Below are 23,149 nucleotides of genomic sequence, written 5' to 3'. Positions count from 1 at the left end.
CCGGTGCACCAGTGGAATCAGGAGGAAGGTGTATATCAGTGCCCTCAACCATGGGAGCAAAAAGGCATCAGACAGGGAGCCACTGTTGATCAAACAGAATCAATAGCATTTTCTGTTCTTCCTGGAGGCAAACAGGTCAACCTGGGGAGTCCCCCAACTGTAGAAGCTCACATTGACCACCTTTGGATGGAGTGAGACAAGAGGGACCTGCTGAGGCGATCTGTTAGTGCATTCTGGCTCCTGGGAGGTGCAATGCTACAAGATGAATGGTATGTTGCATGGAGAAGTCCCATAGCCTGAGCGCCTCCTGACACAGGGCTGAGGAGTGGGCTCCACCCTGCTTGTTGATATAAGAACTTGGACTACCATTAGAACTTGGACTACCCCACCTCTCAGGTAGGGAAGGAACGCCTGGTAAGTCAGGCATATCACCCTGAGTTTCCTGATATTTATGTGTAGGGAACGTTCCTCCCACAACCAGAGACCTTGAGTGCTGAGGTTGGTTCCCCACCCTAAGTCTGAAGCATCAGAAACTAGTGTCATTGACGGGGAGGGGTTGTGAAGGGGACCCCCTCCAATATCACATGCAGGTCTGTCCACCACATCAGGGACAACAGAATGTGTGGCAGAACCATGACTAGATACGGATAAATCTGTATGCCTCTCCGCCTCTACTACCACTACCACCATACATTTCATGAAGACCCTTGGAGGGGAGGTGAGACTGAAGAGCAGTGCCATACACTGGTAATGATTGACCCACCACAAAACAGAGGAATCTCCATAGAAAATAGAAATGTGGAAATATGCATCCTTCAAATCGAGAATGGCGAACCAGTCTCCTGGATCCAGGGAGGGGATGATGGAGTCCAGAGAGACCATGCAAAATGTCAACTTTTTGAGATATTTGTTGAGGCAGCACAGGTCTAGAATGGGTGTGAGGCCCCCTTTAGTCTTTGGGATTAGGAAATACTGTGAATAGAAACCCTTTCCTCTCATGTCTAGGTTCACCGGGGGAAGGAGACCAAAGCCCTGAGGTAAGTGGGAAAGCGGGATACCGGGAGGAAGCACAGGCAGGAATGTCTGTGAGGGGAGGGCTCCTGCCTCATACTGGGAATGAGGGGCGATCAACAGGTTATCTCAAGTGCTTATATACAAATGCACAAAGCCTTGGAAACAAGCAGGGAGAACTGGAGGTCCTGGTGATGTCAAGGAATTATGACGTGATTGGAATAACAGAGACTTGGTGGGATAACTCACATGACTGGAGTACAGTCATGGATGGTTATAAACTGTTCAGGAAGGACAGGCAGGGCAGAAAAGGTGGGGGAGTAGCACTGTATGTAAGGGAGCAGTATGACTGCTCAGAGCTCCGGTACGAAACTGTGGAAAAACCTGAGTGTCTCTGGATTAAGTTTAGAAGTGTGTGCAACAAGAGTGATGTCATGGTGGGAGTCTGCTATAGACCACCGGACCAGGGGGATGAGGTGGATGAGGCTTTCTTCCGGCAACTCACGGAAGCTACTAGATCGCATGCCCTGATTCTCATGGGTGACTTTAATTTTCCTGATATCTGCTGGGAGAGCAATACAGCGGTGCATAGACAATCCAGGAAGTTTTTGGAAAGCGTAGGGGACAATTTCCTGGTGCAAGTGCTAGGGGAGCCAACTAGGGGGAGCGCTTTTCTTGACCTGCTGCTCACAAACCGGGTAGAATTAGTGGGGGAAGCAAAAGTGGATGGGAATCTGGGAGGCAGTGACCATGAGTTGGTTGAGTTCAGGATCCTGACGCAGGGAAGAAAGGTAAGCAGCAGGATACGGACCCTGGACTTCAGGAAAGCAGACTTGACTCCCTCAGGGAACAGATGGCCAGGATCCCCTGGGGGACTAACATGAAAGGGAAGGGAGTCCAGGAGAGCTGGCTGTATTTCAAGGAATCCCTGTTGAGGTTACAGGGACAAACCATCCCGATGAGTCGAAAGAATAGTAAATATGGCAGGCGACCAGCTTGGCTTAATGGTGAAATCCTAGCGGATCTTAAACATAAAAAAGAAGCTTACAAGAAGTGGAAGGTTGGACATATGACCAGGGAAGAGTATAAAAATATTGCTCGGGAATGTAGGAAAGATATCAGGAGGGCCAAATCGCACCTGGAGCTGCAGCTAGCAAGAGATGTCAAGAGTAACAAGAAGGGTTTCTTCAGGTATGTTGGCAACAAGAAGAAAGCCAAGGAAAGTGTGGGCCCCTTACTGAATGAGGGAGGCAAGCTAGTGACAGAGGATGTGGAAAAAGCTAATGTACTCAATGCTTTTTTTGCCTCTGTTTTCACTAACAAGGTCAGCTCCCAGACTGCTGTGCTGGGCAACACAAAACGGGGAAGAGATGGCCAGCCCTCTGTAGAGATAGAGGTGGTTAGGGACTATTTAGAAAAGCTGGACGTGCACAAGTCCATGGGGCCGGACGAATTGCATCCGAGAGTGCTGAAGGAATTGGCGGCTGTGATTGCAGAGCCCTTGGCCATTATCTTTGAAAACTCGTGGCGAACGGGGGAAGTCCCGGATGACTGGAAAAAGGCTAATGTAGTGCCCATCTTTAAAAAAGGGAAGAAGGAGGATCCTGGGAACTACAGGCCGGTCAGCCTCACCTCAGTCCCTGGAAAAATCATGGAGCAGGTCCTCAAAGAATCAATCCTGAAGCACTTAGAGGAGAGGAAAGTGATCAGGAACAGTCAACATGGATTCACCAAGGGAAGGTCATGCCTGACTAATCTAATCGCCTTTTATGATGAGATTACTGGTTCTGTGGATGAAGGGAAAGCAGTGGATGTATTGTTTCTTGACTTTAGCAAAGCTTTTGACACGGTCTCCCACAGCATTCTTGTCAGCAAGTTAAGGAAGTATGGGCTGGATGAATGCACTATAAGGTGGGTAGAAAGCTGGCTAGATTGTCGGGCTCAACGGGTAGTGATCAATGGCTCCATGTCTAGTTGGCAGCCGGTGTCAAGTGGAGTGCCCCAGGGGTCGGTCCTGGGGCCCGTTTTGTTCAATATCTTCATAAATGATCTGGAGGATGGTGTGGATTGCACTCTCAGCAAATTTGCGGATGATACTAAACTGGGAGGAGTGGTAGATACGCTGGAGGGGAGGGATAGGATACAGAAGGACCTAGACAAATTGGAGGATTGGGCCAAAAGAAATCTAATGAGGTTCAATAAGGATAAGTGCAGGGTCCTGCACTTAGGATGGAAGAATCCAATGCACCGCTACAGACTAGGGACCGAATGGCTCGGCAGCAGTTCTGCGGAAAAGGACCTAGGGGTGACAGTGGACGAGAAGCTGGATATGAGTCAGCAGTGTGCCCTTGTTGCCAAGAAGGCCAATGGCATTTTGGGATGTATAAGTGGGGCATAGCGAGCAGATCGAGGGACGTGATCGTTCCCCTCTATTCGACACTGGTGAGGCCTCATCTGGAGTACTGTGTCCAGTTTTGGGCCCCACACTACAGGAAGGATGTGGATAAATTGGAAAGAGTGCAACGAAGGGCAACGAAAATGATTAGGGGTCTAGAGCACATGACTTATGAGGAGAGGCTGAGGGAGCTGGGATTGTTTAGTCTGCAGAAGAGAAGAATGAGGGGGGATTTGATAGCTGCTTTCAACTACCTGAAAGGGGGTTTCAAAGAGGATGGCTCTAGACTGTTCTCAATGGTAGCAGATGACAGAACGAGGAGTAATGGTCTCAAGTTGCAATGGGGGAGGTTTAGATTGGATATTAGGAAAAACTTTTTCACTAAGAGGGTGGTGAAACACTGGAATGCGTTACCTAGGGAGGTGGTAGAATCTCCTTCCTTAGAGGTTTTTAAGGTCAGGCTTGACAAAGCCCTGGCTGGGATGATTTAACTGGGACTTGGTCCTGCTTTGAGCAGGGGGTTGGACTAGATGACCTTCTGGGGTCCCTTCCAACCCTGATATTCTATGATTCTATGATTCTATGTTCTGAGGGACTTCCTCCATGGCCCCTATTTGCAAGAGGGTATCCACCTCCTGGGCGAGGAGTTGCTTGTGAGAAGAGTCCCTGAAGAGGAACAGGGAAGGGGGGTGGGAGGGAGAGATGGAGGAGAACTGCAGGATGTAACCAGATGTTATGGTGTTGAGCACCCAATGGTCCAAGGTGATTCTGGACCAAGCAGTAAGGAACGGGAAAAACTGGTTCAGGAATAGAGGAGGGGCTGGATCCAGGTGCAAGTATGGTGCATCACCCTCAGCCGGGCGCACCTTCAAAATGACTGCCTCGAACCACCTTGGTAGTGGGCAGGGCCCAGTTGGGAGACCGAGAAAGATGAGGCCAATTGACACAGTTTATAACCTTTGTCCCTCTTTCTATAGGAGGGCTGGTGAAGTGGATCTGGGTATCTGGGTGGCAGTGGAGGTGACTGGAACTGTCTCCTGGTGGCCTAAGGTGTATACAATAGGAGGGAATGGAGGCTGACCCTTGAGTTCTTTAGCCTCTGCAGCCTCGTGTCCATTTGCTGCAAAAAGAGAGCTGGTCCTCGTTTGACAGCCCAGAAGACTTCAGCCATGAACTATGCCTCAGGGTCACAGCTGAGGACATAGATTGTGAGGCACAGACAGCTGCATCCAGCGCCACTTGAAGAGAGGCCTTGGCCACCGCCTTAACCTCCTCCAAGATGGCCAAGAAATCCTGTCTTGCCTCCTGAGGCAGGGAGTCTGTGAAACCTTGGTCATTTAGTCCAAGTGTTATTATTGTATCGCCCAAGTAGTGCTTGCTGGTTGGCAATACATAAGGCTATAATTATGTCATGGAGGTAGGGTGACCAGATGTCCCAATTTTAGAGGGACAGTCCCGATATTTGGGGCTTTTGCTTATATAGGTGCCTATTACTCCCCACCCCCATCCCAATTTTTCACACTTGCTATCTGGTCAGCCCACATGGAGGTCATGGAAGTCATGGAAACCATGACTTCCAGAGACCTCCATGACATTTTCTGCCTTGGGGCTGGAGCTCCCAGCCGGCCTCCCTCAGCTCCCAGCCCTCACCCTGATGGGAGGACCCTGCAGCTCTCAGCCATGATGGGTGGCGGAGGAACCCCACACAGCTGCCCAGCCACAGCGGGTGGCGGGAGGACCCTGCAGCTACCCAGCAGCAGGGGGACCTGCAGCTGTCCAGCTGTGGCACGGGAACCCCTCGGAGGGCCCAGCCACCATGGAGGGTGAGGGGACCCTGCAGCAGGCCAGCCCCTAAAGGTGGTGGGAGACCCCGGAGCTCCCACTCGCCACAGGTGGTGGGGAACCCGCTGAGCTCCCTGTTGCCATGGGCGGCGGGCCCCACCCAGAGCTGCTCAGACACCACATGTGGGGGACCCAGAGCTCCCACTCACTGCAGCGGCAGGGGACCCAGGATTCCCAGCAGCAGTGGGTCCTGAACCCCTCTCCCCATTTTGTCAGGAATATATTTAGTGAAAGTCAGAGTCAGGTCACAGGCTTCCATGAATTTTTGTTTATTTCCCATGACCTATCCATGACTTTTTCTAAAAATATCCATGACAAAATCTTAGCCTTTCCAATACGTAACTGGAAACTGGTGGCTGAATAAACTTTTCTTCTGAAAAGGTCCAGTTTGTTAGCATCCTTGTTTTCAGGGGTTGCACTAAACTGTCCCATCTATCTCTTTCATTGGCTGTTGAGACCACCAGCGACCCCAGGGGAGGGTGGGAATACATGTACTCAAACCCCTGGGTCAGGACATAGTACTTTTTCTCTGCCCTCTTTGAAGTTGGCCACAATGCTTTTACCAGTTTTAGCACCCCTGTCGTGCACTGGTAAGGCCACCTTAGAAGGAGCTGCTGCAGCCAAGATGTCAAATAGACTCTCAGCCAGTTCTTTGAGAACCTTGATTTGCAGTCCCAAGTTGGAGGCCACTCTTTTGAGCAGCCATTGATGGGCACACAAGTTGTCAGGTAGCAAAGGATTGGCAGGCTCGGTCACTGCCTCATCCAGGGAAGAGGAGGAGGAGGCAGCTATTGGCAGTGTGGCTGGGTCCTCCTCGGCCATAGGTGCCAATTGTGCAGGGGTCTTCATGCCGAGGTCCGGCTCAGAATCTGATGCCTGTACATAGCCTGTAGAGCTGGTACCTGTAGTGCCAAAGCTAAGGTCTGGCCCTCAGAAACCACAGACGGGTTTGAATATGAGCCCGTCATGGGTGGAAGCCCCCAGTGGGCCTGTTGCCAGTTCCAGCCCATGCGATCACAGCTGATGATGCCTTGGGGGTTGGGAGGGCTCATACTCACACCCCGAGGAAGACTCCTCCTTGGGAGACCAGGGTGGGCTGAAGCTGTCACATGCTGTCTGGTACCTGGCTGATTGGGGACAGACGTCATGACAGAGAGCGATGCCTCGGAGACAACGACTGGCGTCTTGGCGTCAGAGATGCACTTTGTGGTGCCGGGGATTGGTGTCAGGCAGGCAGAGACTGGCTGGCTGGAGAGTGACGATGTAGAGATGGGGAGCAATGGGCCAGGGATCAGTGCTGTGAAGGAGATCGGTGCTGTGTTGGAGGCCCAGATGGGAGGGTCTCATCGTAGGCTTCCCTTTAGAGGGAACCGCCGAAGATGGGCCCGGATCCTGAGGCATATGTGGCACTGGGAGAGACATCAGGTCCCTTGCCACTCGGAACGCCTCCGGCGTTGAAGGCACCAAGAAATGTTGCAGGCCCTGACCAATCCTGGTAGTCGGTGGTGGATCCTGATTTGGGCTTGGTGCCCTGGGTGGAGTAGCCGCTGCCCAAAGTGGCTTCAGGGAAAATGAGTAGCCCTGCAGGGGTCTCGACTCATGTGGAGATTCCAATTTCCTGGGTAGTTGTGCGTGGTGCCAGGGAACAACCTCGGTTCTACTGCGACTTCTTATGCTTCTTCTTAGACATGGACGAGGGGGAGTGGTGCCAGAAAGATGCCAGTGCAGGGGGTGCACTCCACACCAATGCTGAGGTGCTCAGTGCTGAGTCGGAGTGGCACGGTTATGACGTGGGGCACAGGGTAGCCTCCATTAATAGGGCTTTTAATCTGTTGTCCCTGGCTTTGAGAGTGGGAGGTCTGAAGTTTTTGAAGATCCTGCACTTCTCTTTAATATGTGCCTTCCCGAGGCACTGAAGGCACCTTGTGTGTGGGTCACTGATGGGCATAGTACAGATTATTTTAAAAACCTATGTGATATTGACAGACCAAGTAATTGCTGCAGATAGTATCCATAGATAGCTATAGTATTTGGCTTGCTCATTGCATGTAGTGAACATATATTTTTAAAATTAGGGACTACATTTTCAGAAAAATGTGCACTCCCAAATACACAAAAAAACGGAATAATTTGGGGCACCATTTTTATTTCGTATGCAGTCATGATAACTGCATGTGCAAATGATCAATGTGTAACTAGTTATTAACATGTTTAATATAGCAAATGTCTGTGTAAATTAGGGATGTACAGAGTCACAACCAGGCGCATATGTGACTTTAGTCTGCACTCAAAGTATGGGTGAAATTCACCCAATAAACATTAATACTAAAAAAAAAGAAGAAAAAAAAGTGCTAAGCCTGACCTCAACCAGTTTCTTTTTTTTGTTGATATCATTCTTTTGCAGTTTCTCAGGCTGAGGAGCAGCTCTGGTAACTGGTGGCCTGAAACAAGCACAGAGAAAACAAAGAAAAAGATAATTAATAAGTCTGAAATGTCTGCTGTACTTGCATTGTAATTCTTGTATAATTAATCCTTACTTGGCAAAAAATCACTTCAGATGCAAACAGTAAATGATAACTTATTCCTTTTTATTTAATCTGAGCTGCTTTTTCTGTGGTGATATAATCTTTGGGGTATTTTAAGGGCAACATTTCACAAAGCATAGAGCTAGTGTATTTATTGCAACATTATGTAGCACAGAAAGTTGGACTCAAAAAGAGCAAAACAAAATCAAAAGTAAACAAATCGAAAGTAAACAAACAAAACCCCCACAACTCAACCAGGCAAATAAAAGCTCAAAATATACATGAACAAAATATATCAGCAGGTGATCTTGTGACAATAAAAGAGGAAAGAGTTACCTTGATCCCCTTGTAAGCGGCAAATAAAACCAAGTACGAAACTTAGTACGGTTTATACAAATATTTTGGCCATTTTAATCATGCACAAGCATTTTCAGAGTTGATCAGTCATTCCTGTGTGGCACAAACCATGCTATTCAAACATGCCAGCAAGAACTAAAACAGAAATTAAAGAGTGCACCAGTCTACAAATTCAGAAAGGTGAATTCTGGCATCACCAGGCAAACTCCTACAGGACAGGGAGAAAAAAAGGAAGCTATATTAATGCTTCCCACACACTTTATACTGAACTGAGAATACTTTTGTGTATTTTAGTTATTTCAGAGTGCCTTATAGAAACTGTAGCTGTCGGAAACATAACAACAGTCTCATGAGTGCTGCTGAGAATTTCACACAATAGATGTTTGTTTGTATTCTAGTTCAGCTCATAATGTAGCCTACTTCCTGTTGTTTCTTGGTAGGCCAACTTGTGTGCTGCGACAGTTTCTATTTTTTTTCTCTCAGGGAAACCAGGTTCCTTTATCTTCTCTGAAATTGTTCAATCGAAACACATTATGTAATCATCAATGATAACTGGACCAAACCGTGGTATAATCACCACCAGAGACTAGATGGGAAGTAAATGATCATAAAATTTCATTCCATATAAAACATTAAACTAAGCTAGAACATTTTGCAAAGGCCAATTTGAACCCAGGACTAGTATGAGGCCTTTAAATGAACAATTCAGAAAAGCATCAATTGTTTTCTTGCATGTTTCCTGCTCTTTTTTCTGTTTTAGTATAATTTTAAAATGAATTGATTCTATGTTTCTTCCCCTAAGAATGTCTGTTAAAGTTTATGACAAAAGCAAGCCAGGATTAAGTAGCCAACACACAATTTATTTTGAAAATATAAACACACTCACATCTCTCTCTCTCTCTCTCTATATATATATACACAAATATTGTGTGTATTTATATATACATATACATATATTATATACACATATGCATTCAGTGCTTTATTTTCACATTGTGGTTCATAAAAGAAATGTAAAAGAAAAGCAGCATCAAGTTTATTTTCACTTTTAAAAAGTTTATGGTCATCGCTAATTTAGTTGAAACTTAAGATGGCAGTGTTGAGGGTGAGAAATTTGCATTGTAATAAATTAAATATATTTACCCTTTGTGACCTGTACTGCACATTCATAGAAACCTGTGCTTTTCCTGTGTCTTAATACTTACTTGACAATTCCCTGCCTCCAAAGGAAAGCAAGTTAAAACATAATACAAGTATTAACCGTTTCTTTCCAGTAATTTAAAGAAAATGTGTGCACTGTAAGAGATAGGAGGAATGAATTCTAGAAAAATTAGACACACTCGAATGTTATGGGCTTTAATTTTTGCAGGCACTCTGAATCACTACAGACTTTATTTCTTTTAGTAATAATGGGCCTGATTCTGTTCTTACACCAGTTTTACACAGATGTAACTCATCTTCAATGGACTTAATCCAGATTTATACCTGTGTGAGTCAGAACAGAATTAGCTCTGCTGTTTCTATGGATGGTTAGGTGGGAGTGGAAAAAGATGTGCGTAACAGTTCTCTTCCTCCCTTCAGCTAACCAATAAGTCTGTAGTGAAATATTTAGTTGAAGCAGCAGAAAGAGGAGGATAAAACATGGGTGACCAGAGGTGGCAGCACTGGGAGGGCAAACAAATTAAGTGGCTAGGTGAAAAGTTGGGAGTGGGAGATTTGAAAGAGAGAGGAAGAAAAGGGGAGAGGTCTTAGAGGAAATGGAGTCAGGGTTGAGATAAAAGGGTACAAATTGCTGAAGGGAGAGAAAAAGAGGACTGACTGCAAAAAGAAAAAGAGACAGAGCTACTTAGGAAGGAGAGTAAAGGAGTAGAAAGAGCAGGTCAGAAAGAATTAGGATAAGCTCTCTGGGGCAGGGATTGTCTTTGGTCTGTGCATGTACAGCACATAGTACAATTTGACTGATCAGTGCAAGTGTAATAAAAATGATAACAATAATGAGAAACCTATTCCTAGTGAAGTTATTGGAAACAGGATTGGGCCATCAGAAAGGACCTTACATGAAAGAGACAAATAAAGCCGCTGTCACCTGAGAGAGACAGAGGAAAAAGTCCTGGCCACTGAGATTGAGGATGAGCCAGTGATGAGCTGCCAAAATCTTAACAACTGGTTCCCTCCTCACTCCATGAGGGGGTCGTTGCCCACCCCCGCTCCCCAGGACCCCTGCCCCATCCACCCCTGTCCCCTGACTGCCCCCAGAACTGGGCAGGATGGTCTCGTGGACCACCGTAGTGGGTGCAATCCCACCCCTAAGAGCCAGAGGGACCTCCCGGGGGGCAAGGTGGGGAGTCCCGGTGGTGCTTACCTGGGGCAGCTCCCAGGAAGCATCTGGCAGGTCCCTCTGGCTCCTAGTGGTGGGAGAGCATAGCTGGGGGGGAGCAGGGGTAGCGGTGGCACCTTAGGTGCAGACTCCCTGGGTGCTCTGGGGCTAGAGCACCCATGGGGAAAATATGGTGGGTGCAAAGCACCCACCGGTAGCTCCCCACCCCACACCCGGCCCCAGATCATCTCCGCTCTGCCTTCGCCTCCTCCCCTGAACGCACCGCCCCGCTCTGCTTCTCCGTCCCCTCCCTGGGCTTCCTGTGAATTAGCTGTTCGGTGGGAAACCTGGGAGGGCTGAGAAGCAGCCAGTGGCGGCTTCACACTCAGGCCAAGGGTGGCAGAGGTGAGCTGGGGTGGGGAGCGGTTCCCCTGCCCCCACCCCGAGGGTTACCTGCTGCGGTGCGGGTGGCCCTCCTCGTGCACCCCGCCCCAGCTCACCTCCGCCTCCCTGGGCCTGAGTGCGAAGCTGCCACCTGCTTCTCAGCCCGCCCTGGCTTCCCGTGCGAACAGCTGATTCATGGAAAGCCTGTGGGGGGCGGAGAAGCAGGGCAGGGCGGTGCGTTCAGGGGAGGAGGCGGAGGCGGAGTGGAGGTGAGATGAGCTGGGGCCTGGGGTGGGATGGGACGGGGAACTGCCAGTGGGTGCTCTGCACCCACCAAATTTTCCCCTTGGGTGCTCCAGCCCTGGATCACCCATGGAGTTGGCACCTAAGACACCACTTTTTGCCGGTTAAATTTAGAAGCCCTTTTAGAACTGGTTGGTCCTCGCGGAACAACCGGTTCTAAAACGGCTTCTAAATTTAACAACCGGTTCTAGCAAACTGGTGGGAACCGGCTCCAGCTTGCCAATGGGGTGAGCCCAAAAGCAAAGAGATGGGTAGAGAGGAAGGCCTGGGTGCCAAATGGGACACAAAGGTGGGTAAGCACTTAGAGGAGAGGAAAGTGATCACGAACAGTCAGCATGGATTCACCAAGGGCAAGTCATGCCTGACTAATCTAATTGCCTTCTATGACGAGATAACTGGCTCTGTGGATGAGGGGAAAGCAGTGGACATGTTGTTCCTTGACTTTAGCAAAGCTTTTGACACAGTCTCCCACAGTATTCTTGCCAGCAAGTTAAAGAAGTATGGGCTGGATGAATGGACTATAAGGTAGATAGAAAGTTGGCTAAATTGTCGAGCTCAACGGGTAGTGATCAATGGTTCCATATCTAGTTGGCAGCCGGTATCAAGTGGAGTGCCCCAAGGGTTGGGGTCCTCGGGCTGGTTTTGTTCAATATCTTCATTAATGATCTGGAGGATGGTGTGGATTGCACCCTCAGCAAGTTTACAGATGACACTAAACTGGGAGGAGAGGTAGATACACTGGAGGGTAGGGATAGGATACAGAGGGCCCTAGACAAATTAGAGGATTGGGCCAAAAGAAATCTAATGAGGTTCAACAAGGACAAATGCAAAGTCCTGCACTTAGAACGGAAGAATCCCATGCACCGCTACAGACTAGGGACCGAATGGCTAGGCAGCAGTTCTGCAGAAAAGGACCTAGAGGTTACAGTGGATGAGAAGCTGAATATGAGTCAACAGTGTGTCATTGTTGCCAAGAAGGCCAATGGCATTTTGGGCTGTATAAGTAGGGACATTGCCAGCAGATTGAGGGATGTGATCATTCCCCTCTATTCGACATTGGTGAGGCCTCATCTGGACTACTGTGTCCAGTTTTTTCCAGAAGAATGTGAAAATTTTTGGAAAACGTCCAGCAGAGGGCAACAAAAATGATAAGGGGACTGGAACACATGACATATGAGGAGACGCTGAGGGAACTGGGATTGTTTAGTCTGCGGAAGAGAAGAATGAGGGGGGATTTGATAGCTGCTTTCAACTACCTGAAAGGGGGTTCCCAAGAAGATGGATCTAGACTGTTTTCAGTGGTAGCAGATGACAGAACAAGGAGTAATGGTCTCAAGTTGCAGTGGGGAAGGTTTAGGGTGGATATTAGGAAAAAAATTTTCACTAGGAGGGTGGTGAAACGCTGGAATGCGTTACCTAGGGAGGTGATGGAATTAATTCCCTTCCTTAGAAGTTTTTAAGGTCAGGCTTGACAAAGCCCTGGCTGGGATGATTTAGTTGGGGATTGATCCTGCTTTGAGCAGGGGGTTGGACTAGATGACCTCCTGAGGTCCCTTCCAACCCTGATATTCTATGATTCTATGATTCTAAGGTGGCTAGCTGGAGAACGCATGCTCTGATAACAGAAAAAGAAAACAAGGAAGCCTAAGAGAGAGCAAACTCCCAAGAAGAGAAAGGCATGGTCAGAGAGAGAATAAGGGGATCCAAACCTGGGAAATCTGTTTGGGCAACGAAGTTATAATCTGAGAGTTAATCAAAAGTTGTTCATACCATAAAAGATGTAAGCAAGACCTTAAAAGTAATTTCCATTGGGTGCTGAGAAGGAATGCACATCTTTTTCTCATCATTCTAAAATGTGTTACAAAACATGGATAACTTTTCAAAAAAATTTTAAAGACTTTGTGAAACCTAAAACTTCCTCATGTTCTCCTGTCCTCACATATGTATGGGAGTGTATTATAATATCATAATATTCAAGTAATAGTTAGGCTATGCAATCTTTTTTGTCATTACTTTTACTTAACATTTCATGGATATTGGATAGGGGAGTAAAAATAATGTTATTTGACACTGGAAATAACCTGCTTTGGAATATAATGGATCAAACAAAATTTAATCAAGGTTAGAAGAAAACAACATTTTAAACAATCATAATATCAGCAAAACAAAGTCACTAACATTTTTGCAGTACTCTGCATGATTTTACTGTATGTTGATGCACTCTTTAAAACAAAAATAAGATATTGGAGAATGCCTGGTGGTCATAGCCATTTTCATTTATTTTAAGAAAGGAAGCTATTCACTGCATTCACATGTCATTCTAATTCAGTCTCCAAACATGAATAAGCAGAAAAGAAGATCAATAGGAACAGTTCTGAATGGGAACTAGAGATCTTTATTTTTAAATTAGCTGATTGTTGTAAATATCCTGCAAAGCTGTTTAGCTACTGCCGGATCTTGGTATAGGACTCCTGTACCTATCTATGGTTCCTTCCTATATAATATTATGCACAAATAGGGCAACTTGGAAGATCCTGTTTGGTGATGCTAGCTGCAGACAGCATATTGCATCAGTTTCTTGCTTCACTGGCTTCCAGGAAAAATTTAAGTCGTTAACTCTGAGCTAAAAAGCTTTGTATAACTTGTTTACCGGCTATGTGAGAGATCATTTTCTCCCTACATACTATCAGAGTAGTTATGATCAGCTGAGGCACTCAAGCCAACACTCCCCAAATTTAAATGGCTAGCTGATCTTACTGAAAATTCCTCAACTCTGGTATTTATTTCCCTTAGTAGTCTGACAGAATCCAAGTTTACTAGCATTAAGCATACCCTGCAAAGTATGTCTCTTTTCACAGGCTTCTCTCAGGCGCCTGGGCTGGGTCTGTATTTGGTGTATTGGGGGAGAGAGTCTCTTCCATTGATTGTATTAATTTAATACATCCATGATAAGACTGTTGGTAGCTGGGGATATTTGATAAATAAAAATATTCACTCAATAATATATGGAGATCTTTTGGAATGAAGGAGGTGGTATGGTGGGTGAATACATTAGCCTCTCACCTCTGGATGATTGGATTCAAGCCAGGTCATAAATGACATGCCTTTGAAGAAAAGGAGTACTTGTGGCACCTTAGAGACTAACAAATTTATTAGAGCATAAGCTTTCGTGAGCTACAGCTCACTTCATCGGATGCATTTGGTGGAAAAAACAGAGGAGAGATTTATATACACACACACAGAGAACATGAAACAATGGGTTTATCATACACACTGTAAGGAGAGTGATCACTTAAGATAAGCCATCACCAGCAGCAGGGGGGGAAAGGAGGAAAACCTTTCATGGTGACAAGCAAGGTAGGCTAATTCCAGCAGTTAACAAGAATATCAGAGGAACAGTGGGGGGTGGGGTGGGAGGGAGAAATACCATGGGGAAATAGTTTTACTTTGTGTAATGACTCATCCATTCCCAGTCTCTATTCAAGCCTAAATTAATTGTATCCAGTTTGCAAATTAATTCCAATTCAGCAGTCTCTCGTTGGAGTCTGTTTTTGAAGCTTTTTTGTTGAAGTATAGCCACTCTTAGGTCTGTGATCGAGTGACCAGAGAGATTGAAGTGTTCTCCAACTGGTTTTTGAATGTTATAATTCTTATAAGGTGCCACAAGTACTCCTTTTCTTTTTGCGAATACAGACTAACACGGCTGCTACTCTGAAACATGCCTTTGAAGGTTTCCCTATGGTCCCTAGTGGACTCCAGTCCACTTGATAAAAAAACCTCAAAGCAGTTGACAGTTCCAGAACAATACTGGAGCGGAAAGTAATTGTCAAGTTAGAATGGAGAAATGTTGATGGCGCTTTGTGTGGATAGATGCACTGTACCGGAATGACTTCATTTGCAAGCACACAAAGCTTCACACAAACAAAAAAACAGTCTGGGGCCATGCCTCTGATCTGGCAACAGCACAATGGCTGCCTTTTAGAGGATATGAGATTGATCCTGAGTTCATTAGGCTGCCAGCAGCTGGGAGTATAGCAGTCACAATATGTTCAAGTTCTGGGGGAGAACCACAGTAGAAGCAGTGTCCTGTCAATTACAGCTTGAATAGGTCATTTTGACATCGAGCTATAGAGAAGGTAAAAAAGTAGAATCCCAAAAGACTCCATTCCACCCCAATGATCACTCTTCTGTTAAAAGATTCATTGTGTTATTTCCTACACCCCAAATATATTTTTCTCCAATACATTCTGAATAGTCTCCACAAATGCGTGTATACAAATAGGGATTCATTTCCAAGCTGGCTTCTGAAATTGCACCCACAAAATTATACATGTAAAATCCATATTTGTACAAGCAAATTGTGTAACTATGCATCTAGCCATTCAATTTATGGTGGAAAAATGTGTGTGCAATTTTGGAGGCTTTTTTGAAAACTGAGCCCTTGTGTTATAAGAAATAAATCATCAACAAAAGAATAACCAATATCTGAAGATAGGAAAATCCTCTTTTTACACCCTACTACAGTGTAGGATTACAAATGATACACAGTAGATATATTGAAAAACAGCCTATGTCAGATAACTTACAGTAAATGGGACAGACCAGTGTGATATAAAACAGAGGACTAGACATGCTAACGCTGCTTTTGGTTTTCCAAATATTCAACCTGCATTGAAGGATTTTCCATCACCATAGGTATTAAGTTGTTAGTTCATATAGACATGCAAGTCAAACAAATGAATGCTGCAAACACAGCATATGAATTAGTGTTAGCAGAATACAAAATGTGAACATTATTGTGCCTTCCATATTAGTGGCATGAAACATAATGTTAGGCAACAGGCTCATTATACTTCTTGTCATTTAAATTCTAGCTTTGGTCAGTTAAAATGATCCCAATTCAACCATTAAACTGTTTCTCATATAAGACATAATTTCTATGTATTTTCCTATGTAATATATAACATGGCTTACAATTGTCCTGGATTGTCCGGGACAGTGTAGCCACTGACCAAGGTGTCCCGTGGTGTGGGAGTGCTGCTCTTTGGGCTCCCACACCGCAAGACTGTTCCTGCAGCACCTCTGATTGACACCCCATTCCTAAATTACATAGGGAGCAGAATGCCAATCAGATGAGCAAGAAAAGAAAAGAGAAATAAGGGAAGAGAAGAAGACAGATATGGAGGGAGGAGGGAGAAGAAAAACAAAGTGGGGGAGAGGAGAAAGAAACAACAATGAATTAATTATCTTAATTCAATGCACAAACTAATACATCTAAGAAGACATTTTAAAATTGCACCCCCAGCCCCACCTCTACGGAGCTCCACCTCTACTAGGGGGAGGGTTCCAGAGCCCAGGCTCCAGCCTGAGCCCAAACATCCATACCGCAATATTACAGCCCTGCAGCCTGAGCCCAATATGCCAAGTCAGCTGACACAGGCCAGCCAGGGATATTTAATTGCAATGTAGATATATACCCACTGTTACAAGCTAAAACTGCAACTGCTGAAGAGGCTTCTCCCGGACTCCCTGACCAGTACATTGCCACTGGACTCTGCTAGGCCTCAAGGGCTCCCAACCCTAGGCCATGACTAGTCTCACACCTTGTAAGGCAGATATACTATATGATTTCTATAATCCTCACAGGTACTTACACAATTATTATTTTTATTAAGCAACTAAAGCAGTAAAGGGAAAGGCATATGCTACAAGCGGTTTTAACTCCTTTCTGAAGGCATTGACTTAGGTTAGGTTAGACTTGTCCAGATGGGCTTACGAAGTTGTTGTCTTCCCATGTACAAGGATGAAAATCCTGCTGCTTAGAGGCTCGGCACTTTGGAGTGTCATAGAATCATGGAATATTAGGGTTGGAAGAGACCTCAGGAGGTCATCTAGTCCAATCCCCTGCTCAAAGCAGGACCAACACCAACTAAATCATCCCAGCCAAGGCTTTGTCAAGCCAGACCTTAAAAACATCTAAGGATGGAGATTCCACCACCTTCCTAGGTAACCCATTCCACTGCTTCACCACCTTCCTAGTGAAATAGTGTTTCCTAATATCCAACCTAGACCTCCCCCATTGAAATTTGAGACCATTGCTTCTTGTTCTGTCATCTGCTACCACTGAGAACAGCCTCGCTCCATCCTCTTTGGAACCCCCCTTCAGGTAACTGAAGGCTGCTATCAAATCACTGGACTCTCTCCAATTTGTCCACATTCCTTCTGTAGTGGAGGGACCAAAACTGGATGCAATACTCCAGGTGTGGCCTCACCAGTGCAGAATAGAGGGGAATAATCACTTTCCTCAATCTGCCGGCAATGCACCTACTAATACAGCCCAATATGCTGTTGGCCTTCTTGGCAACAAGGGCACACTGCTGACTCATATCCAGCTTCTCGTCCACTGTAATCCTCAGGTCCTTTTCTGCAGAACTGCTGCTTAGCCAGTCGGTCCCCAGCCTGTAGCGGTGCATGGGGTTCTTCCTTCCTAAGTGCAGAACTCCTCACTTGTTGTTGTTGAACCTCATCAGATTTCTTTTAGCCCAATTTTCCAATTTGTCTAGGTCACTCTGGACCCTATCCCTACCCTCCATCGTATCTACTTCTCCCCCCAGCTTAGTGTCATCTGCGAACTTTCCGAGGATGCAATCAATCAATCAATCAATCCCATCATCCAGATCATTAATAAAGATGTTGAACAAAACCGGCCCCAGGACCGACCCCTATTAGTCTGCCCCTGAATTGGAAGTCCAGTGTAGCACAGGACTTTGATCTGTACTCCACTGGCTTTGCCTGTGCTGTCTCTGCGTAGAGCTTAGATGTGTGGTGAAAGCAGGGCACATTGCAACAACAGGATGGAGTTCAAAGTCCCTACTCACTCTGCTAGAGACAATTCAGCTATCATAATCAATCCTCTCCTTATAGCTTCTCTCCCCTGGAGGGGCAAGAACAGTTGAGCCCATCTCCTTCTACATAGGGAGGGAGACAGTGGAATAATCCTGCTTCCCCACAACCCTGCCTGAAGAGAGAGGTGGGTTCTGATGGCTCCCTTCAGAGACAGAAACATCCCCTGGCTCCCTTTCTCTTGTCTGTGGGGATGGGGAGGGAGGAACTTCTCTGTCTCAAGGGCTGAGGAGAGGCACTTGAAGGCTGGAACCCTCCTGCTCCTCTGACAATACCATGGAAGGTACTCTTTCCTGTCTACCACTAGTGTTAGTGCATGTCCTGGTGTGTGACTAATGTGTGTGGATGCTGGCATATATCTGGTATGCATGGGTGTGGGTGAAGACTGTTTATAATGTAATGACATGCATACAGGTGCATGGCTTAGGGGGTATAAAGGGAATGAAGACTGATGCAGGAGTCTGTGGGGGAGACTATCTGAAGAAAGGAAGACAAATTGTGTGATGGAGAATGGGGAGGTGGTCACTTCACATTTTATTTGAGGACCTATTAAAAAATGGTTACGCTCGTGGCCCATCAAACTGATCATTATTTCACCAGCGAAATCTCAGCTCTTCCTCCCTTTTGCTTTTCCAAAGACTGAATGCAGAGGAGTAAACCAAAGCCACAAAGTCTATCCTCCTTCCTCAGGTATGGAGAAAGTCACCTTTGCAACACTTTCAGCTTTCATTGGCAAACAGTAGGCTGAAACTGCTCAAACCCAGGCCTCCCTTATGATAAAACATTTGCTTGCTAGCCTGCTGAACTGGTTCAGCTCAATGTCTTGTCAGCTTTCTCAAGGAGTAATCTTTCCTAAACTACGGAGCTTCACACCTTCATTTGTAGTAGATGTAAAGAAGTTTTGTGACTGGCTCTATCAATACTCGGTGCTATCTTCAGTAATCAATGCCAGGGATGCCAAGCCTGGAAACTCCTGCTATGTCAAAGAATTGAGGCCTTCCTAGCCACTGGCAAGAGGAAACTCGTACGTTTTTTATTTTGTATAGTTTCTTCTATCTCCAGCTCTTTGTATTCTTGCAGGTATGGAGAGAAGGCAGCCCAGCATCTTTAGGAAGTGTTCCGAGTGTGGTTGGATATGTCCCTCACAGACTGGTATAAATGTTGAATCTTGAGCCTGGGAAAAGAGTATGACTGGCACAGCTATGAGACTTGCTTCCAAATGTCCTTGCAAGTTGTTAGCTCCCATCTAGCCTCTCTTGGCCTCCTCTAATGTTTCCCAGACATCTAATATAAAGTCAGCCTAGCAGACCTGGAGATTCTACATCAGTGTTGCATGTATCAGCCAATTGGTCCCAAAGCCAGAGCTCAACAACCCCCTGTTGGCCATCAACAGACAATTAATCAATTTCATATTAATGTATAACGGCTCTAGAATTTTTGATGACTGAATGCACCACTCTGGTCATCAATACCAACTCCATGTCAAGTGAAGCTTTGCCTGCTCTGCACTAATGGAATTCCACTTTTTACTTGACTCTGTCTTCTATTTCTGACATAAGAAGGTCCATGACTCTGCTGAGGCAATTGAAGCCACTGATGGATCAGATCTTTGACTGAAGAATACAGCAAGAAATAATGAACAGCCTGATGTGTTCACTTAATTTGTATTGAAAAGTTTTGCACTGATGTACTGAAATTTAATCTCAGTGCCAACAATACTGTCAGCCCTTAATATCATGGGAGCATAAAATATAATGGAATTGAGGTTTGCCGTCCTATGTCTCAGCTTCAACATACTTTGTGCAGTGGTGAGCTCTGATGCCATCAGCAGATCCCACAACATTTTGGCACCTGAGGTGGGGAACTCAAATGATGCCTCCATGGCCTCTCGCTTGGGCCAAAACTTTGAAAGGTCTTAATTATGCCTTCTTCCTGTTCCACTCCTCTCATGGTACTGCTCTGCAACCTACCCCAATAAAGGAGAACTAACAACTTAAAATGCCTTGTTCAAAAATGTTAAGTAACACTTAACTTTCAAATGCCTGAACAGCAAATGTAACTTTTCTTGTCTGCATAGTAAACACTGGCATTTTTATCTGTTTCAATAATCAAAGTGGTCCTTTTCGTGCCTTCTTGGTTGCAAAGATTTGAACTGCTTCCTGAAGGTCCACAGTCTGGGCCAGCTCATGCTCTGTTGAGATGGTTGCAAGGCCGACCAGCCTCTCCTGTGTCATTGTGGAGTGTAGATGTGTTTTTATTAACTTCAGCTTGGAGAAGCTGCGTTCTCCACTGGCAACTGTTACAGTTCTTTCTCATAAAGAACCAACCTTCCACACAAACTTCCTCGTGGCTGGACTTTACAAAAACTAGACAAGCCATTTTTAAATTTGTTAGTCTCTAAGGTGCCACAAGTACTCCTTTTCTTGTTACAGGAAATGTTAGAAGTATGCGCAAAGCAACAAAAGCATTTGGAAAGAGGGTGGTCATCTTATTTGTGCATATATATTCCAGAACAGCCTTTGGAGTTGATCCTGATGAAATGTATCTTGAAAGGGCTTTCAGTTCATCACCTAAATCACTCATGTCAATATCAAACATCATCATGTATTAACACTGTCTCTAGAGCCCTGCATTGCTGGCGTAGGTCTTCTTCAGGTATAGTGAGGAGTTTTGGAATATCATACAACATCTCAAATATACTGCTGTGTTCCTTTAGCTGCATGTAACGTTCTTCAACTGACTGTATTGCACAATCTAGCACGTGGTTAAAGAATTCAACTTTGAATTATTGTTTGGGGTCTCGTATGGGATTATCCCGTTCCTCGTAATCAAAATGTCTTCTCTGGTGACTCTTGTATTCTTGAATGGTGGGAAAATAGCTTTAGTGTGAAGTTCCTCTGCCAATTTCTGTGCACTCTTCAGAATGTTTTGAAATCCCTCATCTGACCAGTAAGACTGTAGGTATGACTTTGCTTTGTCCAGTTATTCCATTGCTCCAGATATATCAAGGTCAACACCTTGAAGTCTCTTGCTTACAACATTTTTTTCAAAGAGTATGTCATGCCACAACACTAAGCCACATAGAAATTTGAATTTATGTATGTTTCTGGTGATTCCATTTCCCTCTGCCACTGTTCTTCCATGAACAGTTCCTGTCATAGCATTATCCTCCATAATGGCAACTATGGCAACATCTATCTTCCCAATTTGGTGTTCGATAGGCTTTATCACCTCCACTCAACTTTCCCATCATGTGGGACTCAGTGGTTTCAGTGTCAGAGAGGATGTTCCCAGATGTTGCTTCAAAATTTGCCATCAATGAGCTGATGCAGAGAAAAATACATACATGCTTTGAATTACATTAAAAAATTCAGCAGCCTCACTAGAAGCTGATGCTGCATCACTGACCAACAAGTTCACTGAATGAGAACTGCATGGGACAAAAAAAACTCAAGGTTTTAACTCTCAGATCTGTGTCTGCACTCCTCTGTTCTTTCCTCTCATTATTGTAGCCCTGACCTCTCATGTCAGCTCTCACAATTCCCATATCTTCCATCTTTTTAAAAAGCACATTTGTCATACCAGCTCCTGTAGTATCATCAATGTCAATAAATTCTAGAAAATGCTCTCTGACAGTCACCATTGCAGGGACATTTTCACTAGGTTCTGTTGTTGTTACAAAATGCACCATTAAAGTAATTTGTTCCGTATGGCCTATGTCAGGTGTGCAGTCCAGAATAACAGAGTAATATCTTCCTGACTTCAGATCTGCCACAATCTTATGTTTGACTTTTGTTGCCAGTAACTGTATGATCTCATTTTGAATTGTTTTTCCAAGGTAGTGGTGTGTGTACATTTCTTGAGTGGTGACTCTTCTTAGATGCTCCTGGAGTACAGCATCAAACTCGGCCATCAGCTCCACAATTTTAAGGAAGTTTCCGCTGTTTGGCACATACAGCTGATCGGAAGTGCCATGCAGTAGGTTTTGGGTAGCAAGCATTCTCACAATGGCAATGAGCCTTTTCAGAACATTTTGCCAGTAAAGAGACACTGATGCAATCTTCTCTTGATTCTGATCATCTATGGTGGCCTTTAACCTTAGTCTCATCTGAAGCTCTTTCCACCTATGGAATGCTCTCTGGTGATTTGCTGCCTTCTCATGGCATGCCACATTTCTAGCCAGATTTTTCCAGTCCTTTGTTCCTGTAGAACCCAATATGGCTGAAACATTAGACTGAATGTATGCAACATTCTGAGTTTTTAAGTACATAAGCCATGGCCTCTCCACTTTGTCATCACTGGGGATTTACTAAATGTATTGGATGGAAACTTCTATTTTCATTGTCTTTGGGGAACATGAAGTTTTTCACTTGCTGTGACCCATACAGTACAAGGAAGTCCCTCAGGCTACTGCTCAAGTGGGTTCACAGTCCTGAATCATCTAGACTTAAGGAACTAAACTCAGCAGCAGCTGTTTATTGTGCCGCCACCACACTCTTCTCTGATCTACCCTTTTCTTCAGGAATGTGTATATAATGTAATATGCTAGTTTTGATTATTAGACAGAAACAATGGCTGAAGAACACACAGAGCACAACAGGTGGGGGATGTTGTAAGCTATGATTGTACTCTCTCAATCTCAGGCTGACTATGGCATGGATTGTCCTCTGCAATAGTTTACAGCAGCTTCAGTGGTGTTCTAATTTATACTGATTGCCAAGAAGTTATTTTAACAGTTGGAGACTACTGGAACAAAGCACCTCCCTTCCCTAGGCTGTGCTCCCTATCACAGCCATAGATTGGGGGAGTGGTGTAGGAGCAGGACTACTGGCTCTGCTTCACCAGAGAATCCCTCTGCTCTGGTCTGATTCTCCCACAGCTAACTGCAGCAGCTGTAATGTTGTTTTGTAAGGATGAATAGCACAAAGAAATCCAAATGTGGAAGGAAATCTGGGCCAATATATCATATAATGAGGAAATGTGTATCTCCTATACCACCAGTCATTAATGTAATGATGAAGATTTAGTAGTCTTGTAAACACGGTGGGTCAGATTCATGGTATGCCGTGGCTGCTTTTGATGATTCAACAATGCCAAACAGGTGTAAACCAG

At 45.2% G+C, this 23,149-nt stretch overlaps 1 protein-coding gene across 2 annotated transcripts in view; it reads right to left on the bottom strand.

Annotated features, from left to right (window-relative positions):
* The window catches only part of EML6 (EMAP like 6), a 386,982-nt gene that overhangs the window by 45,347 nt on the left and 318,486 nt on the right, over positions 1-23,149 (bottom strand). The window contains exons 29-31 of one of the 2 annotated variants that reach the window (XM_038397422.2): positions 9,336-9,350; positions 8,110-8,118; positions 7,611-7,689 (exon numbers count right to left, since the gene is read on the bottom strand). In XM_038397422.2, coding sequence (XP_038253350.1) covers positions 7,611-7,689; positions 8,110-8,118; positions 9,336-9,350 — 103 coding nt within the window. The remainder of the gene's footprint in view (positions 1-7,610; positions 7,690-8,109; positions 8,119-9,335; positions 9,351-23,149) is intronic. The other variant, XM_038397425.2, reaches the window with a different exon arrangement.

Source organism: Dermochelys coriacea, chromosome 3 (genome assembly GCF_009764565.3).
Source record: "Dermochelys coriacea isolate rDerCor1 chromosome 3, rDerCor1.pri.v4, whole genome shotgun sequence".
Lineage (NCBI taxonomy): Eukaryota > Metazoa > Chordata > Testudines > Dermochelyidae > Dermochelys > Dermochelys coriacea.
The sequence above is the reverse complement of the archived record's forward strand: the minus strand, read 5'-3'. Positions and strand labels throughout refer to the sequence as shown.